This window comes from Zootoca vivipara, chromosome 5, assembly GCF_963506605.1.
Source record: "Zootoca vivipara chromosome 5, rZooViv1.1, whole genome shotgun sequence".
NCBI classification, from domain to species: Eukaryota; Metazoa; Chordata; class Lepidosauria; order Squamata; family Lacertidae; genus Zootoca; species Zootoca vivipara.
This window is the reverse complement of record NC_083280.1, coordinates 39721846-39740281: the sequence shown is the minus strand read 5'-3', so window position 1 is coordinate 39740281 and position 18436 is coordinate 39721846. Positions and strand designations below refer to the sequence as shown.

The following is an 18436-nucleotide window of genomic DNA, read 5'->3' as shown; positions in this document are numbered from 1 at the left end:
TGCACAAAGCATCAGTCAGGCTGAGTCACCACAGAACCTCCATACAATTCCTTTTGCCTGCCCATTGCCTCAGTCAGACCCTTAATTTATGATGTGATGTGGGACAGTAAAAGTAGCTCACTCTTTACTGTAGGGGGAAATGCTACCCTCTGTGACTGTTGCCCTGGTTTATTTGTGGACATTCTTGGGAAAGCAGCAAGGCACTACATAGGCAACCCACTGCAAGCTCTAGTATAAGTAGCTCACTGCACTATATTTAGCAACCAACAGTGTGACTGGCAGAAAGGTTTACAGAATGAGAGTGAGTGCTTGAATCATTGTCGCTGAATAAATACGGGGATGAGGTACTTTTCTTTACATTGCTATCCTTTTGTACAGTTTCTAATTAAATAATAGGACATGTGTTTAATCTATTTCTAGCAGTCCATGGCTCATAAGCTACCCCTCCCCTCCTCCTGAATTTTGCACTTTATTAGTTCAAAAAGGCACACATCTATAGTGCAATGGTCAGAACCATCGCAATTCTCATGTGCTTTTGCATTTCTCCTAGCCTGCCAAACGTGTGTGTGTGTGTGTGTGTGTGTGTGTGTGTGTGTGTGTGTGAATGGCCTCACCCCACACTGTCTCTGGCCTCTCTTACTGGAATGCAGGCCCTTTCAGGGATCCAGAGAGGCCCAGATCACTTCCAGATTTTGATGCCTCTAGCAGCAGCAATGGTGGCGATGACGACAGCAACACATGACAACAAACGAAAACAATATAAGGCACGAGAAAGAGTGAGTGGTTTATATAATCATACGTTTTGAAAGGGCATGTTTGTAACCCAAACTTGTGCCATCTAAACCAATATATTTCTTTTCTTTTGACATTCTTAACTCTTTACTATGACTATGTATCCGCTAACAAAAGAATTATATCTTTTGCAAAACTGAATCTCCTATTTGCTTTAATTTGCAGCTTTAAGTGAGGCAGCATGTCACATTTTGGTCCAATGCTCACAAAAACAAGTTGTGAAACTTACCAGATGCCAAAAGAACCCCAATAAGTGTCTAAATCTGAGGTCCCATTGAACATGAGGCCCAGGCCCAGTGCCCCCCCTCCTCTGATTGGCCCTGGGGGGCATGCAGCTCCCACCTACTACCGCTGCTGGCCTCAGGGATAAAAAGATTGCCCCAAACCCTCCAGTCTGATTAGCTAATGCTTGTCTGTCTCAACCTGCCCCCAACAATTAACTATGGTTGTCTGAGGCCATGGTTTTAAGTTGGTTTAGCTCCTTTTAACGGTGGTTTGCTGTTACACCTAAATTCAGCATCCTGGCTTAATCCTAATTTGCTGAGTCACTCCACCCCTGCTGCCCACCTGGCTACAGGGGCACAAGTAATGAAAATGCCCCTGCTGGTCCTTTCTGGTCCCTCCATAACAAGCTCCTTTTTTCCACCCACTTCCTCCTCACTGACAATGGCTGCATCCACAGGACGTTTTATGTTAGAATCAATGGAGACTGAGTACTTGTTTTTTCTATGGAATCAACACACAATGTGGATCTGTTGCATACTTTTTGCCCCTGAAATGCACTTCTTGAGAAACTGATTTCATTCCGAAAATAAAAACTCATTGCAGATTGATTCTGAATTATCCCCACAGTGTGCCTATTTGAAAACAGATGTAAGCGCACAATCTCTTGAGCAGCTTCATCTCTGCTTCCCGTGGGCACATTACAAGAACTCGGGCCAGAAAGGATAATTTCAAAAAATCTTCACAAAGTTTTATTCAGGATAACTTCCAGTAAATATCAACATCAGGACAAGGCCCTGTTTCGATGATTCTTCATCAGCGAGGTTTCTCAGGTCTAAGTGTACCGAGTATGTTTGCTTTGATTTTTTGAAATTATCCTTTCTGGCCCGAGTTCTTGTAATTTTTCGTTTACTTCTGGACTTTACCAAGAACTCCAATTTCTCCCGTGGGCACATGACATGTTTTCCTTCCAATGTCTTCTTATCTCTTTGTTGGTGTGTTTCTTTAAGAGCAGGTGGCCTGGAGAGAATAACTGTCAACACACTTCCCAGCCCTCTCTGGCTGTAAGCCTCAGTCTAAATATATATATACATACAGAGAAACAAGCATTGGTTGCCTCCAGCCTACAACTGCCTTAAAAAACACACACCACCCAAACCAACTCGGGGTAACTGCCTCCTCCCAGTGTCAAGGCAAGCCATTCCCCAAGCATTATTTGAGCTCCAACTGTCTGACTGGATGTAAGAGAAGTTAACAAGGTAAGAACCGGAGGCCAGGAGGTTTTGCTTTCTGGCAGGGCTGAATGGGACAACATGAGATGAGAGGGAACAAGCAAACTGGATTTGGGAAGGTGGAGCTGTCAAGTCAAAAATAGTGTACAGTCCATTAACATGAGGCGCAAGGAGCTGCCACAGTTATAAACCATTATCTGCTAGGAAGCTAAATATCAAACTTTCCCAGAGATCAAATACTAAGAAGTTCTTATCAATGCAGCACTGCTGAACAGCAAACTACTGGGAGGCAGGTTTCCTGGAAGAAAAGGAGGTCAATATAACCACTAACAAAAACGAGAATATAACCAGTAATATTGTGACTGGTTTTTTTTTATCGCTAGTGTTTTGCTACTTAATATAGCATAGATCCAATATTCAATTACTTTCCAGGTCAGCACTGAGGACCTGGTAGAGTAGATTGGGAAGGCAGGAACAAAAAGATACTTACCCGCCTCCCCCACCAAATTTCATTGCTTACGAACTACAAACTGTTCCTTTATTAAGAATGACAACTGGAGTAAGGCTGCTTACAATACTGTTTTGTCTCCACACATCATATATGGGACTGTGTGTGTCATGTTTCTGTGGAAGCTCAGAAAAGCACCGGATTTGTTATTAGGGTCATAGGGGAAGGAAGCCCGATAGCAGAGCAATTGCTTTGTGTACAAAATGTCCCAGGTTCAATCCCTGGCATGTCCAGGTAGGGCTGGGAAATCAGGAACCCTGGAGAATTGCTGCCAGCCAGTGTATACAATACTGAGCTAGATAGGCCCCATGGTATAAGGTAGCTGTATTGGTCGGTAAGTACCTTTATTGGGAAGAACAAAAAAGTCACAAAAATGTGGCAACTTTCAATTACCCAGAATCATAGCTGCCAAGTTATCCCTTTTTTACAGGGATTTTCCCTTATGCTGAATAGGCTTCCTCGCGAGAAAAGCGAAAACTTGGCAGCTATGCCCAGAATGCTTCATGAAGCAAGGTGCAGCTTTCTCTGTTTTTGAGAACGCCGTTTAAAAAAGTGGAGTTTCTGAACAGAGAGATTTGAATAAGGTCGGTAGCTCATTCCTTGTTCTATGCAAGGAAAATGGACGGAAGTACGTTTGAGAGTCTGAAAGCTTTCAGGGGTGGGGGGCATCAGTATAGATTTTTCCTTTGTTATCCCTGCAAGTTCGTTGTAGATACTTTGATCAGGACACACACATATGGCACTGTTATATTCAGTTGTTTTGGGGAACGGGGTTATAAGCCTGGTGTGTTATTATTTGGACATACCAGGTCACAACAGTTTGCCCTTCCTTTCAAGGAGTTCCATTGATCCAAAAATGTCCCTAAGGAGATTTCTCTTCAAGTCATAGTTGAGGAAAAAATATTTCCCATTTGAAGCACAAAACTTATTTGCTTCTTCTTTGCTTTCTGATTAGGACTAGGGAAAGTTTGTTTTCCATTTAAGTCATCTAAGGGCATTTCCCACGACAGGAGAGGAGCACCAGCATGGTGAGGAACATTGATGACTTCGATTTTTGCCTTCCATCCCACCCCCAGTCTATTCTGGAAGGACTTCAGACCCTTCGCTCCAATCCAAAACTCTCCGATGTCACCTTGGTAGTTGAGGGGCATGAATTCCCCTGCCACCGCAGTATCCTGGCCCTCTGCAGCCACTATTTCAATGCCATGTTTGCTGGTGACTTCTTGGAAAGCATTTCAGCTCGTGTAGAGATCAAAGAGGTGGATCCAGCCATTATGGAGACCTTGATTGACTTTGCTTACACAGGGAAGGTGACCATCAACCAAGGTAATGTGGAAGCCTTAATTCGGACATCCAACCAACTCCACTTCCCCGTCCTCCGGAAAGTCTGCAGTCGGTACCTGAGGCAGCAGATGGATGCAACCAACTGTTTGGGCATTTGTGAATTTGGGGAGCTGCATGGCTGCCCAGAAGTGTCATCCAAGGCCTGGTCATTTCTGCAGGAGAATTTTGAACTTGTGTCTCAACAAGAGGAGTTCCTGCAGCTATCCAAAGAGAGGCTGGTTATCTACCTGTCCAACAACTTGCTCCAAGTACAAGAAGAGCAGAGTCTAGTTAAGGCTGTGCTGAAGTGGGTGAAGTATGAAAAGTCTGCTAGAGCCATTCACCTTCCAGAACTCCTTGATCTAGTGCATCTGGTGTCATTGCCAGATCAGTACCTGCAGAACCTCTTGTCATCAGAACCACTGATTCAAGAATCAGAGGCTTGCAAGACCATCATCACTAGACATCGTAGCACGGTCAGTTTTTGGAGGCACCACAGTACCCTGAATAAGTGCCAGTTTCAGCCCCAAAGCTAGAAAAGGGGTGCTGTGATCCAATAGCTATAGGTGTCCTTAACTGGAGTGCCTAGAATCTGTGACTGTTCATCTTGGTATGCCAACTTATTGTTCAAGATAAGCTTTCATTTCTTAATTAGCTATGAACTGTCACTTTTGATTGGCAGTGGAAGAGTTCCTGACCTTTCCCCACTAGTTCCCCTCTTTCTTCTCCTCTCCCCACCCGCCCGCCCATCCACCACTAAGTCCATTGACTCAGGAGGAGCAAGGGTGTGTGTGCATGCAGTTTTCCTAGAGATGCCATTGTGATAAGCAATGATTGACTTGGTGTACATGGATTATGGTTATGTCTTTCCCAAAGACACTTATAATTGGATCATTACCAAAAGGGATAGTTTATTTAGATGGGCCTATCTGAATTAATGAAGGGATGTGTGCCCCAAAGCCCAAATTTAAAGTGATCACAATTCCAGAGAAACACATGTTAAAGGTCAGTTCTAGCCCTTATTTTTTAAGAAGAACTTTTAAGGTGCCTAAATCAGTGCATCCAAATTAGTCTAAAAGACAGTGGGAAGTGGCTTTCCCGTGAGGAAAGCAGCTAGAAGTCCTTGCCATGGTCTAGCATTTGCAGTGAAATATCCCAGAGCTTTATTGGAGAATTTTGCTTTACTGAATTACATCATACAAGGTCATTGTATAAAGTGCTGGAGAAAGGGGAGAGGTGTTGGGCTTCCAGAATCATTGGTTTTTCTCCCCCCCCCCTTTTCTAAGTTGGAGAACAGGCCATTTGTCCAGCAGAGACTGAAGGCCCTGCCACAAAAGCTTGAGGAGGTGCTAGTGGTGGTGGGAGGCAGAGCTCTGGAAGAGAATGAAGAAGATGAACAGCAACCACTAATCTCCAGGAATTTTGCCTTTTATAACACTAAGACTAGTAAGTACCTGTCCCCAAACAATGCCAGAACTTGCACTCTCCAGCTCAGAGCATCTTTACGTCAGGGAGCAACTAGGCTCATGGTGCTAGGCACCGCAAGGGGATGGCAACAACTGAACTGGTGTAGCATTTAGAGGTAGGGGAAATACAGTCTTTACCTTGATATCTGTTGCTATCATCTTTATGATTTGGCCTTTACAGGGTAGATATGCTTGATGGTGCCACTCTCTAGTGTTTTGGGGAAATGCGTGTTTCCAGACCCTTGGTGGTGGGTGGGTGGAAAAGATGAGACCTGAATCCCTCAGAAACAAGACAGAGAACTAATTATTGCAGAATAACCAGAATATGAATACAGAGGGCCTAGTATACTTGTTTAAGTTATTTAGTTGTATTACATATTAATTTTTTTGTAACATTTAAAAGTAAGGTTCTAGTCTAGTGCAAGGATAGCCCAGTGTTTCCCAACCAGTGTGCCTCTAGATGTTTTGGGACTACAACTCCCATCATCCCTAGCTAGCAAGACCAGTGGTCAGGAATGATGGGAGTTGTAGTCCCAAAACATCTGGAGGCACACTGGTTGGGAAACACTGGGATAGCCAACATGGAGCCCGCTAGGCATTGTTGGACTACAGCTCCCATCAACCCCAGCAAGCACAACCAATAGTCAGGGGTGATGGAAGCTGCATTGCAACAAAATCCGGAGGTCCTGCCAGTTATCTCAGTGATTTTGTGTACACCTGTCATGTTGTTTTAGCTCCTAGCAAAGCAGTTTGGTAGAATATTATGTGTGCTGTTGTCTTTCTATCATAGCCCCCCCCCAAAAAAAAACACACAACACAATGGGCTGGAGGTTTAACTTCATTTGTCCTCATAGCTCTTTGCTTCATCTTCCTTTACGGAATTCCTCTGGAATCAACAATAAAACCTCTCGCCCTTCCTCCGCAGAGTTGTTCCACTCTTTTATTGCTATTTATTTATTTATTTGGTGATCATCCAGTTCTTAGATTTGCCTTTATCTTGCTGCTGTTAAGTGAAAATGTTTGAAAAATATAGGTATATAAAGGTTTAACATTTAGGCTTGCCATCCCAAAACACCTAACATTATCCACTCCCACTTTCTGTAGCAGAAACACTGGTGAGGGCAGAAGCAACCATGCCTTGGACTTTGACCTAGAATTATGCAGGCACCGACAAACAAGGATTTCAGTATGATGTAACGCTCTGTGCTCTTTTGGCATTGGTGACTCCTGAGCAGCTGCATTCATCTCAGGCCAATGTTGACGTTGGAAGCTGTCGGGCAGGCCTGCAAATGCAGTGCATTGGGTAGAAAAACTAATTTGGAGAAGAGGACCTTTCTCATCGTTGGCATTATCTACGCAATATGATGCAATCGGAATGTATTCTGATAACACTGTGAACACTGAAGCAGATAATTACCATAGATAATTACCTTCAAACACACGTAGGTTTGAATAGGACTGTTTCAATATGGAAATGCTCCATGGAAAAGAAGTGTATTTGGTCTAACCATATCACTGTCATGGGTCATGGTCTTGATTTAGGGTAGTACTATGGAGTGATGGAACCCATAGGGGGCTCTTCACCTGTGAGTAGTAAAGAGTCTCAGGGAAAAAAAGAGTGTTTACTGGTTATACTGGTTACCTGGTTATAACTCTTTGAGGCCACTTACATATTTGGTTCTATTATTTCAGAAAGATGGAATGCTCTGCCTGATTTTCCGGACTACAATAAATGGGGTTTTTCTGTGATTGCTCTAAATAATGATGTTTATGTCACAGGTAAGGGCAGTGCTCTCTCCAAGTCTGTATTGTTACTAAGCCTTTGAACCATTTTGGTGTGTTCCCATACTAAGACATTCTGCTGAGATCTTGGGAGGAGGGATTTAGTTGTTTGGGGTGTGTTCTGGTCTAAAACAGATAATTTAAATTAGGGCAGCCAGATTGCATAGTTATCTAATAAAATGTAAACCAAACCACAACCCACCATTTTGAGTCATATTTTGCTCACTAATTCCACAAGATTTTCAAGAGAAACAGAACTCGTAGCAAAAATATCACGCGGGTGTTAAGCTGCAGTAATGTATTAAGCCGTAATACTGAAGTGCTTTAAACTGGTACAAAAGTGGCTACTAGGACTCTGTGTGAGTATGATGGCTATTTCTGTTTTCAGGTGGCTCCAGAGGATCACGGAATGACACATGGTCAACAACTCAGTCCTGGTGCTTCTGCCTCAAGGATGGTGCCTGGAAGCCTATTGCACCAATGCTGAAGCCACGAACCAACCACGCCAGTGCTGTCCTCAATGGAGAGATCTATGCCATTGGTGGTAGGGAACGAGATCTGTAACGGGGGGGACTCCTGCTTTACATGCATGGGAACACCAGGCACTAACAAGGATGAGGCCGGTTTAGTCTGGACAGTATCATAATGTGCCCCTCTGGCCATTCCAAATCCCTATTCTGCAGCTTGAGCAGAAGAGCCTGAATTTCATACAGAAGGTTGTGTCTAAATCACTTAAATTCAGAGGACTTGGGTGCTTAAGTCCATTGATTTCATTGGACTACTGTGACTATGATTTAGTTGGAGACACAACCCAGACTCTACATATTAGATTCATAGGGAAATGCCCTGACTCGTGGGTTACTTTAGCACTAGTGTTCCTCAATGCAGGCCTCGACTGTGCTCAAACCTCCTTTCCCCCCACTTCTCACATTGTCTGTAGGCACTGCGGTGGACGTCGTGGAGGTGGAGTGTTATGATCCTTATAATGACAGCTGGTGCTTTGTGAGCCCTGCCTTGAAGTACGTCAGCAACTTCACCATTGCCGGGTGTCTTGGGAAGTTGTACCTCATTGGCTCTTGTGCTGTCAAATACAACGCATTAACCCTGCAGTGTTACAACCCTGCAATTGGTAAGAAGGAACAGAGGGGAACGTGTATGAATGGCTTTTCCAAAGCAGGCCACGGGCTCACTGAGCAGGCCAAGGGGCGGGGTGGGGCAGGTGCAAAACCAGAATCCTTTCTATTCTGCAAACTTGGAAATGGGCCCCAGGGCAGGGGCTTTGCTAGGTACTTAAAAGACCTGGGGCATAGACCCAGGACACAGAGTTGCCTCTGCAAAAATCAAAATGGCAGATGTTGGGTCTCACTGGCACTGTGCATTGTAACATGTCCAGCCGCCCTGCTTGCAGGGTGTGAGTGGTTGAAAATGGGTGGAGGGGAAGAGGTAGTATATCCAGGGCCCAGGGCAAAAGACCCAGAGCTTGGACAGCTAGGAATAGGGGGAAAATTTGGTTCAGATCATACTTAAAAGCGAACTTACTTTATGTGTACTTCCTGAAACAATTTTCAAACCGAAACGCAGCTCTTTTGAAATTTGCACCTCTCCTAATTTCACAATGCAGTTCCCCAGCCAATTAATGTGCATGAAAATGCAATTACTAGGATCAAATAAGCATAAAGTTGCACATATTGGAGAAAATAAATACAAAAACACCTTGCATTAGGCAAAATTGCTTGTAAAAATGTGTATTAGACAAAATTGCATGAAGATGTATATTTAAGGAGAATTTCATACAAAAATGCTGAATTTTTTTTAATGGGGACATTTATATTTTAAAAACTGCATACTGAGGAAATGTGATGAATCAAACTTAAGACTGGAAAAATGAGAGGAAATGAAAGAAAGTGAAACTGATGTGAAACTGAATTTGCCTATTCCTACTTTTGCCCATTGCCTCCCTTCCCATGCCCAGCAATGCCCCCTGCTCTGGTTTAGTTCTAAATTCCTTGTGAAAATGTTTTTGTCATCATTGATATTGAAACTGAAGACATTACTTCCTACCACATGTCCTTAGAAGAATATACGAGACTTGCAAAATTCTTTTCATGATAAAGGGTGGGATGTGTGTTGAGGGATACATTACTTCCCCCCTCCTTCCCGTTGGATTAAATAAATAAAAAACCCTGGCAGGTTGTTGATTTGCAGTAGAGGCCCTTTTGAGAACGCCATCACTTACAGAGCAGGCTCACTTTATGGGCATGAGGGATGTATTTTGTGTTGCTAGCAGATTGTGAAATGCACCCCCTTCAGAGCTACGATAGTCCCCATTCTCTCTGTTTTTAGAAACAGTGTCAAGAAGACACATACTTTTAATTTGACCTTTTAGATTGCTGTTGCATGCAGTGTTTTAAACGAAGCTTTATTGTTTTAAGGTTTTTATGATTATGATGTTGTTTTGCTTTCTTTTGGTTTGGTTTGCTTAGTTTGTTTTACTGTTTTTAGTTTTGTTCTCATTGCAGCTGAGCACCCCTGCCTAAGTGCAGTGCTTTATTTTTCCATTTCTGAGTGAATGCCAACCGTGTTTTCTCCCACTTAAGGGCAGAGGTGTGCATTCAGGCATGCCAGTGGCCTACATCTGCTGCCAGCCTCTGGTGATGACAGCGAATCGTGCTTTCCCCCACCCACAGAATAGCCCCATCTTTCCTTCTGTTTCTTGGCCATGCCAATGTGTTGTGGAATGTGGGCAGCTCAGTTTTATGTATGCAGATGTGAACGGTGGGCTTGCTGTTAATTGCCTGTGGCCCATTTGACCTGTCTGAATCCTGATGCTGCTTTGGTATGGCTTTTTATTAAAATTTGTCTGTGTCCAAAAAGCTAATTTATATGGGGCGGAGCGGAGGGAGAAGTTGTTAATGGGGTGTGACTTCCTGTACTGGCTCGCAGCCCAGGTATCTTCCGGCAGCTAATGCTAGACTTCATTTGTGCCTTTCTGCTGGAGACACAGCTTACACCATTTCCTACTTCAGTTTCTGGAGTTGCTCCTCGTGCTCCTTGATCCAGCTGCCAATACTCAGATGTGCAAGTGATCTATTTGCCATGTCTTTGAGAAAAACTCTCAGCTAGTGTAAGGGGGAGGGCTTATAGAGAACCGCCCCCCCCTCATCCGAAGCAGCCCATCTCCCAGCAGTCATGAGAGCGAAGGGTCTGATGGAGGGAGTCAGTAAAGGGGGATTGAGTGCCAGGGCTCTGGCAACATCCAAGAGCCCCTGCTCCATAGGCAGGAAGAGAGGGAGGCGGAAAGAGAGGACAGGAATCGGTCAGACAGAAGACCCTCCTCCCCCGCCGGAATTGAGGAGGAGGAGGAAAGGGAGGCACTTCTCAGTTCCGAGGCTTTTATGTTGGTCCAGAACGCGGAGGGGGGCAGTGCAGGAATCTGACTCGAACGGGTAGACATGGAACCAGCAGTTCATTACACTGTAAATAATGTGCACAAATAAAATCGTCTGAAAGACAAGCATGTGGAAGGTCGTTACTCAAGAGTAGTCACTACAACCCTGACAGCTAGCATCAATTTGCTTCTCGTAACCAGGAAATGTATTTGGTGCAATGTGACTCAGGTTTAGTTGCCTGTGGGGACCATGTGACAAACTGCAGCACCTTCCATTTTTGTCTCATGATATGCTATATAGGAAGGACGTTGTTCATCCGTTTGCCATGTCAGCTCCCGCCCACAAACCCCATCTCAGGATGTTACATAGCAAGCACTAATACAGTAGTGCTTTGGTATTCTTGATACATTTGACACTTTTAAATGTGGCTTTTACTCATGGCCTCTTACATGGTTACCTGCCAGAAGAGCTTGTATTCTCTTCCTTTGGTTACGTAGAAGGGCTGTGGCTCAGTGGTAGGGCTTCTGCTATGCTGAAGGGCCAAGGTTCAATCCCTGCCATCTTCAGGTAGGGGTATGTCCCCCTGCCAGAAACCCTTGAGAGCCACTGCCAGTCAGGGTAGGCAATACTGAGCTAGTTGGACCAATGGTCTGACTCAGTAGAAGGCCAGTTCCTGTGAACCTCCTAGGCAGACGTTGTTTTCCTGTGATTCTGCTGCTTTCTAGCCTGTTGAAGGCAGTGTTGATGACAGGAATGATGTGATCAAAACTAGGACAATGTGTGTTGAAAACTCACATAAACACACACGTCTCTTGCAGCCAGGCTGAAATCAGGACAGGCTGCTTTCACTGATGCTGGTTTTACATGTAAACCATCCTGACCTTCGCAGGACTGATCTAGGGCAGTCTCTTGTGACAATCTGCCCCTGCTCCATTTCTTGTCTATCTTCCTCTTTAGCTCCCCCCCCCCCCGGAGATTCATATGTCATTCTAATATAGAATGTTCTTAATATATAAAATTATTATTATTATTATTATTATTATTATTATTATTACTACTACTACTACTACTACTACTACTATTGTTATCTTCTAGATGTTTGGAGTGTAATTGCATCCCCTTTCATCCCAAAATACCTCTCTGCTCCTCGATGTGCCTCTCTGCATGGAGCTATCTACCTTATTGGCGACAACACAAAGAAAGTCTATGTGTATGATCCAGATGCTAATATATGGCAGAAGGTGGGTAAGGGAGTCGTGGCATTAATGTTCTTTCACCGCTATGTTTCCAGGGAAGGTATGTGGCTGTAGCACCCAAAGAAGTAAATACAGATTTCTGTGGCCTATAGGTTTGTTATGGGGAGGGGGCATTTTAAAATGCCATATTTCTTTCCCTTGCTTCCCCCCCCCTTGACACTTTTCCAGAATGCGTAACACAAAGTAATATGTGAACAATACCTGAAGGATGAGTGTCCATGTTCCAGCATGGCAGGAAGCCTATTCCTTGAGTGAGGGTACCCCTGGTAGCAAGCACAGCATGGCCTGTTCCTCCAGCCTGTTTGGCTTCAGTGAAGATGTGTGTAATGTTGTTGGAGGGTTGGTTTACGCAGCGTCATTCTCAAACCCTGCGGCAGCTGTTCGCATGGCGTCAGTGCTCAGCTGACTGTGTAGCGCCCACTCCAGTCCTCAGGACAGGTGCAAAGAATGCCCTGCCAGTCTCTCCATCTCCGTAGATCTATGAATAATGGTTAGTGCCGTCAGTTTCTGGCCATCCATTGGTTATGCTCTTGACACTTTAACACTTTCATGGTAACATCTTATCATCAAGCAGTTTCTCAGCAAGCGTCTTGCCTGGTTGGACTCAATAACTATTCCTCTGCAACCTCACCTTGTGATTTTCTCATGGTGTTCTGCAGGAGAGGTTAAAGCAGAAGTTATGACAAACAAGAATATAGCCCAGCCTTGTTAATGGTGTAACTACATACCGTTGGGCGGGGGAGGGAGACAGAGGATAAAGGAGAGGGGCGACTTTTACAATTCAAAGGACTACACCACTGGTGCCCAGTCTTTTGGGCAGGTGTAAGGGACCCAAGTGGTGCTGTGGTTAAACCACTGAGCCTAGGGCTTGCTGATCAGAAGGTCGGTGGTTCGAATCCACGCAATGGGGTGAGCTCCTGTTGCTCTGTCCCAGCTCCTGCCAACCTAGCGGTTCGAAAGCATGTCAGAGTGCAAGTAGATAAATAGGTATCTCTACAGCGGGAAGGTAAACGGTGTCGGTCACGACTGGACCTAATGGTCAGGGGTCCCTTTACCTTTTAAGTTTGCAGTATAGCAGGGGCATTATAGAACACACACGGCCTCCCTCTGTGCTTCATGACAGTTTAGGATCTTCTCTACTGAGCTGGGAAGCAGACAGCAATGTAGCGTTAAAGAAATCAGCTGGCGTGCAGCCCTGACCTTATGCCACAGGCTCAGGGGGCAGCCTGCCACAAACTCCTGCTGCATCTACCACTTCTGGCATATGCGCCCTACTAGATTGGACACCCATTGCTATGCCATATCAGGGATGGCATGCCTATACATGCCTATACATGCCTATACATAGGCAACGAGACAAGGTGAACTCAAGTACTGTATATGTAGCATTTCAGATTTGCTTGGCTTAGTAGACAGAAATAAGTAAATGTGTCAAAAATGTATAGCTAAAGTGTGCTTAAAATGCATATACTGTATTCAAGAAAATAGAAGGCATTCTATTAGGGGAAATTGCTTTGTAAACAATGTGTGTATTAGGCAAATTTGCTTACAAAAATGTGAACATTACAATGAAATTACACTAAAGTGCTGAAGAATTTCCACAATGTCTTAAAAAAAATCTGTAAGCTGAATTTAAGAGTACTGTAAATGAAATCAATCAGTTCATCTGTCTCGAATCCTGCAATACTGTACACACTTACCTAGGAGTCAGTCCCACTGAATTTAAAGGGACTTGCTTCTGGATAGACATGCATAGAATTGCACTTGGGAATTAGAGCTCTTAACTGTATTGTTAATATACAAATAAATATATCCTGCATTCATGTAATTGTAGATACAGTATGTTACTCACTGCCACTGCAAAGAGCCTCATCCTCCAATCTGAGGATGGTTCACATGCTCCTCCATCACACATGTGTGTCTTGACCTGTTCTCTGAAGTACGGGCTACTATAATCAAACTTTTTGCACACCACATTTCAAGCAAGAGATGCAAAAAGGACCCCATTTGAACTTTTCTGCTGAACAAGGTATCTGAGGCTAGTGTGCACCAAATCAACCTTTTTTTTTTTACCTCTTATAGAAATACCCAGACAACAACTTAATAACTCTGCTAAGGAAAGGGTGAGAGACCCCCAAGGGGTTTGATGATATTAACTTGCACTATATATTTCAGTCAAAACAAAATAAAATCCTTCCAGTAGCACCTTAGAGACCAACTAAGTTTGTCATAGGTATGAGCTACCGTGTGCATGCACACTTCTTCAGAAAGCACACGGTAGCTCATGCCTATGACAAACTTAGTTGGTCTCTAAGGTGCTACTGGAAGGATTTTTTTAATTTTGTTTTGACTGCGTCAGACCAACACGGCTACCTACCTATATATTTCAGCCACTGGATGGCAGCACAACCCCCCATCGTATGATTACACCAAGGAGCTAGGTGCATACTGTATGTTGCCAATCTGCTGTCTTGTTTACAGTGGTTGTTGTATATGATTTGCCACATAAACACAGATCCAAATCATGTCCATTCTGTTTGCAGGTGCAACAGCTTCACACCCTCCATGAAAACGGAGGGATGGTACCTCTTGGAGGTAAACTCTTTGTCACCGGAGGATACTGGAAGGGCATGGACGGTGACTATCAGGTGGAGATGGAAATTTATGACTGTGCTAAGGATGTCTGGAGAAGGGAAGGATCCCTCCCATGCTTATGGCTCTACCACAGCTCCTCCTCTATTTTCATGGATACTTCGAGGTGGAGGGAACCTTTCCTAGGAGACCATTTGTGAACAGAGGATGGAACAAGGCCTCACAGCACAGGCAGCTCCTGCCACGAATTCGGAAAAGGAACAGAGTTTTCAATATCACATTTGTACACTTCCTTTTGCCTTTTTTGTTCAGACCGTTTGAATGGTTCCATCCCCCCAACCTCCCCACTACAGCTCTTGTTGGGCTGAATCAACTTGCCCACATAATTAGAATGGATAACTTTGGTCACAGCGCTAGCATTAAAGCACCAGTGGAGAACATGGAAGGATAACCTGCCTTTATAAATGGCAAGGGGTTAAAACAAAACAACCTGCAATGGGCATATCATCAGAAACAAAAGACTGCATTAACCTCTATGGTTAAACATAGTGCCAGGCTGCCCTGACAGTGTCTACCAACATAATGTGTGAATTAGGAACTTGGCCAAGAGAACTTGGCAATTTTAAAAACATTGTTCAGTGTCCATTCTGAGACCTGTGAGATTCCAGTGCACAGCACTTGATGAATATTATGCTCATTATGCTAGACTAGAGAACCTGACTTCCCTGAGCAATGCTAAGTTAAGTGTGCATAAGTCCATTGATGTCATTGGTTACTTCACTCTATTGGACTATGGCCAGAGTCCGAAAGGGGCCAGAAGTAACGTGAGCCAGCTCTAAATTAAAACTAGAAGTCTCTCAGTGCTAATTTGAGATCGTGGTGACATCAATGACCCATTTATCAGAGGTTTCTCTGGTTTCTCTGGAATTCTTATTTTTATATCTGTTTTTATTGCCCTAGGATTCTTTCTGCACTTCACAAGGCACATTTTCTGTTCAGTTTAAATATCTTGCATGTGGACTGTATGAATTTTACCTGTAAAATGGAGACTTGCCTCTTCCTGTTGATTTCTACAGTTCATCAGTCTGGTCAAGAAAACTGATAATAACTTCATCGTGAATTATGTAGTCTTTTCTTTCTACTGTTGGTGCTTGATTAAGTAACTATATTTTCTTTTAGGTAGGTTTTAAATGCTGGGCAGTCACAGAAGCCCCCTTCCATGGTCATTATAGGAGTGTTTTATATGAATCATACATATGTAGCTGACTAATGGCCCATAGAAATCAACTGAGGGCCTTCTGGTGGTTCCCTCAATGCAAGAAGTGAGGTTACAGGGAACCAGGCAGAGGGCCTTCTCGATAGTGGTGCCTGCTCTGTAGAACGCCCTCCTGTCGGATCTCAAGGAAATAAACAACTACCTGACTTTCAGAAGACATCTGAAGGCAGCCCTGTATAAGGAAGTTTTTAATGCTTGATGTTTTACTGTGTTTGATGTTTTGATTTGTTGGAAGCCACACAGATTGGTTTGGCAACCCACCCAGTCAGATAGGCAGCTTATAAAAAAAATTGTTGTTGTTATTGCTGGTATGTAACACGATCCCACCAGAAAATAGCTGCAGTCTAGAAGTACCTTTAATTGTACCTAGTTTAGTTGTGCGTTGTGTCTTCCTGGAGATGTTATAATTTTTCTTTATTCTTATTTATGCCTGCCTTCACAGACAATTATCAAGGAAATGGACAGGACTGACAGGCTGCTAATTATTATTGTTAATAAAAGCAGGAGAGCTTAAAAGCAGGCTTCTTCAAGGGTTTTCTCAGTCTAAACCCAGAACTAGTTGTATGTTAAAGATTAGCAGGGCTTTTTTCAGTTGGAACTCACCAGAATTGCCGTTATAAGAGAACAAGACAGGTGTTCATGGTGAGTTCTGGCACCTCTTTTTATAGAAAAATAGCACTGCCTATTAGATTTACCGATGACACAAAATGCAAAGGAGGGGAATTAGAATTCATAATGCGAGATGAGCGCGCAACCCCAGAGTCGGTCACGACTGGACCTAATGGTCAGGGGTCCCTTTACCTTTACCTTTATAATGTTGACAAACTTGAGATTGTGGGGTTGAGCACAGCAAGATGAAATTCAATAAACACAAGAGTTCATTCTGGCTTGGCCAGGTGACAACTTAGGGAAAAAAGGGACATTTCTATTTGTCCAGGTTAGCCTGGGACAAAGCTTGCTTCTATGAAAGCTTGTAAGGTAGCTCTCTAAATTCTTTACCTTGACTTGTGAGATGTTTATGAAATTCTTACTTTGATTTGTGCATAGAGCCCCTCCGAATGCTATGACTCATCAAATCCTAATAATAATAATAATAATAATAATAATAATAATAATAATAATAATAATACTGTAATAATAATCCCACATCAATATGACTGGATTTACATGTAGGGTTGCCATACGTATGGGAATTCCCGAACACGTCCTCTTTTGGGTGTCCTACATGCCCAACCAGGAGGAATTTTACATTTTAAAGCAAATGTCCTGGATTTGGGGTTTAAGTGTGGGTGGGTGGCTCTGGCACAGGTGACCCGGGCTCTGCCATGGGTGGAGGGGGCTATTGGGCGATTGACTTAAAAAAGCTCAGCAACTTTTTGTGTCCGCGTTTTTACCTCTTGAAATATGGCAACCCTGATTTCTGTATTAAGTCTGACTTTTTTCAGAGTGGATAACTACATTCTTTTAGGTGGTTTATCTTTCAAACAAACCTATGATGTAGGCCTCTGTCTTTGCTAGTTACAGCTGGAGGAATGTATTATTTATACCCCATCCCCATATCCCCACTCCTTTGTCAACCAAGCCAGCTGGGGTACAAATAATAAAATTATTATTGTTTTTATTATTGTTATTATTAGCTGCAGGGTGTAAGTTTCCCCCAGTCTCCGATTGGCTTCCAAACAGCTGGAGCCTTTTGATAATATTTATTGGCAGCCACCTGCTAACAGCTGCCTCGCAACACCTGGCTGTGTTCTAACTGAAAGGGAGGAACAGCTGCTGAAGAATCTAGCAGTGGAAAGGCTGGCCTGTCTTTCTATTTCCTCCTGACGTCAAAGGACACCAAGTGGATGGGTAAGGAGACCTCTTGCTTTGCTCCACCCCACCCTGCTCCCTTATTTTGAAACTCAAAATGCCAGCCAAGGTTGAAATTATGTCCATAGTTGTTGTTGTTGGCATCTGTCTGTCTCAAGAGATAATGGAGCTTGCCTCCCTTCCCTCTAGAAACCACCTTTTTGACCATTGGGCCCTCTATTGGTCTTGTCCACTCAATCCTCCAGAGCCTGTCTATGCATGCAGGGGAAGTCCCTAACTCTGTGAGGGTTTGAGACCCATCAGCTACCCTTTCTCGGTTTAGCTGGCCAGTCAGAAGGTATTTGCCAGGGTGTGGCTGCTGGTGCATGCTGACAGCTTCTAGGAGCCACAGGTAAGAGCTGAGTCCAGGGTAGGGGGGGCCCAGAGGTGGCCAGACTTACACATGTTGGCACATCACTTGCTTTTATTAACTTGCTGAGATAGAAAAACAGGAGCATGAAAGGCTAGAGTAGTGGAGGAATACATAAAAGCTTCCTTGCTGATTTAGTTGCACATAATGTTCCTATAAAATCCTGTCCGGTGTTGTTATCATTTATCATTGCAGAATTATTTAATACTGTACAGTAATCTGTAAACTTGCATCCAGTTTATAAAAAAGAATCATTTTAAGAAGAAAAGGCCTGGGAAGTGTTCATTCTACACTGTACAGTATTTATAATACTGAGCCATATATATGTGTGTGTATGTATATGTATACTTTACTCACACCTCTGTTATACTGTACAG

The 18436-nt window shown here is 43.6% G+C and overlaps 1 protein-coding gene across 4 annotated transcripts; it reads left to right on the top strand.

The window, feature by feature from the left end:
• Positions 1-16590, top strand: KLHL30 (kelch like family member 30). Of its 4 annotated transcripts, none has more exons than XM_035132536.2 (8): positions 1-776; positions 3765-4553; positions 5364-5523; positions 7236-7322; positions 7714-7869; positions 8266-8454; positions 11810-11955; positions 14514-16590. In XM_035132536.2, the coding sequence occupies exons 1-8, from the start codon at positions 504-506 to the stop codon at positions 14760-14762; spliced, it is 2049 nt and encodes a 682-aa protein (XP_034988427.2). In that variant the 5' UTR covers positions 1-503; the 3' UTR covers positions 14763-16590. The 4 variants fall into 4 exon arrangements, with proteins under 4 accessions (XP_034988427.2, XP_034988429.1, XP_034988430.1 ...); XM_035132538.2 differs by having other exon boundaries at positions 3710-4553; XM_035132539.2 differs by lacking the exon at positions 1-776 and adding an exon at positions 1963-2273.
• The last annotated feature ends 1846 nt before the right edge of the window (positions 16591-18436 follow it).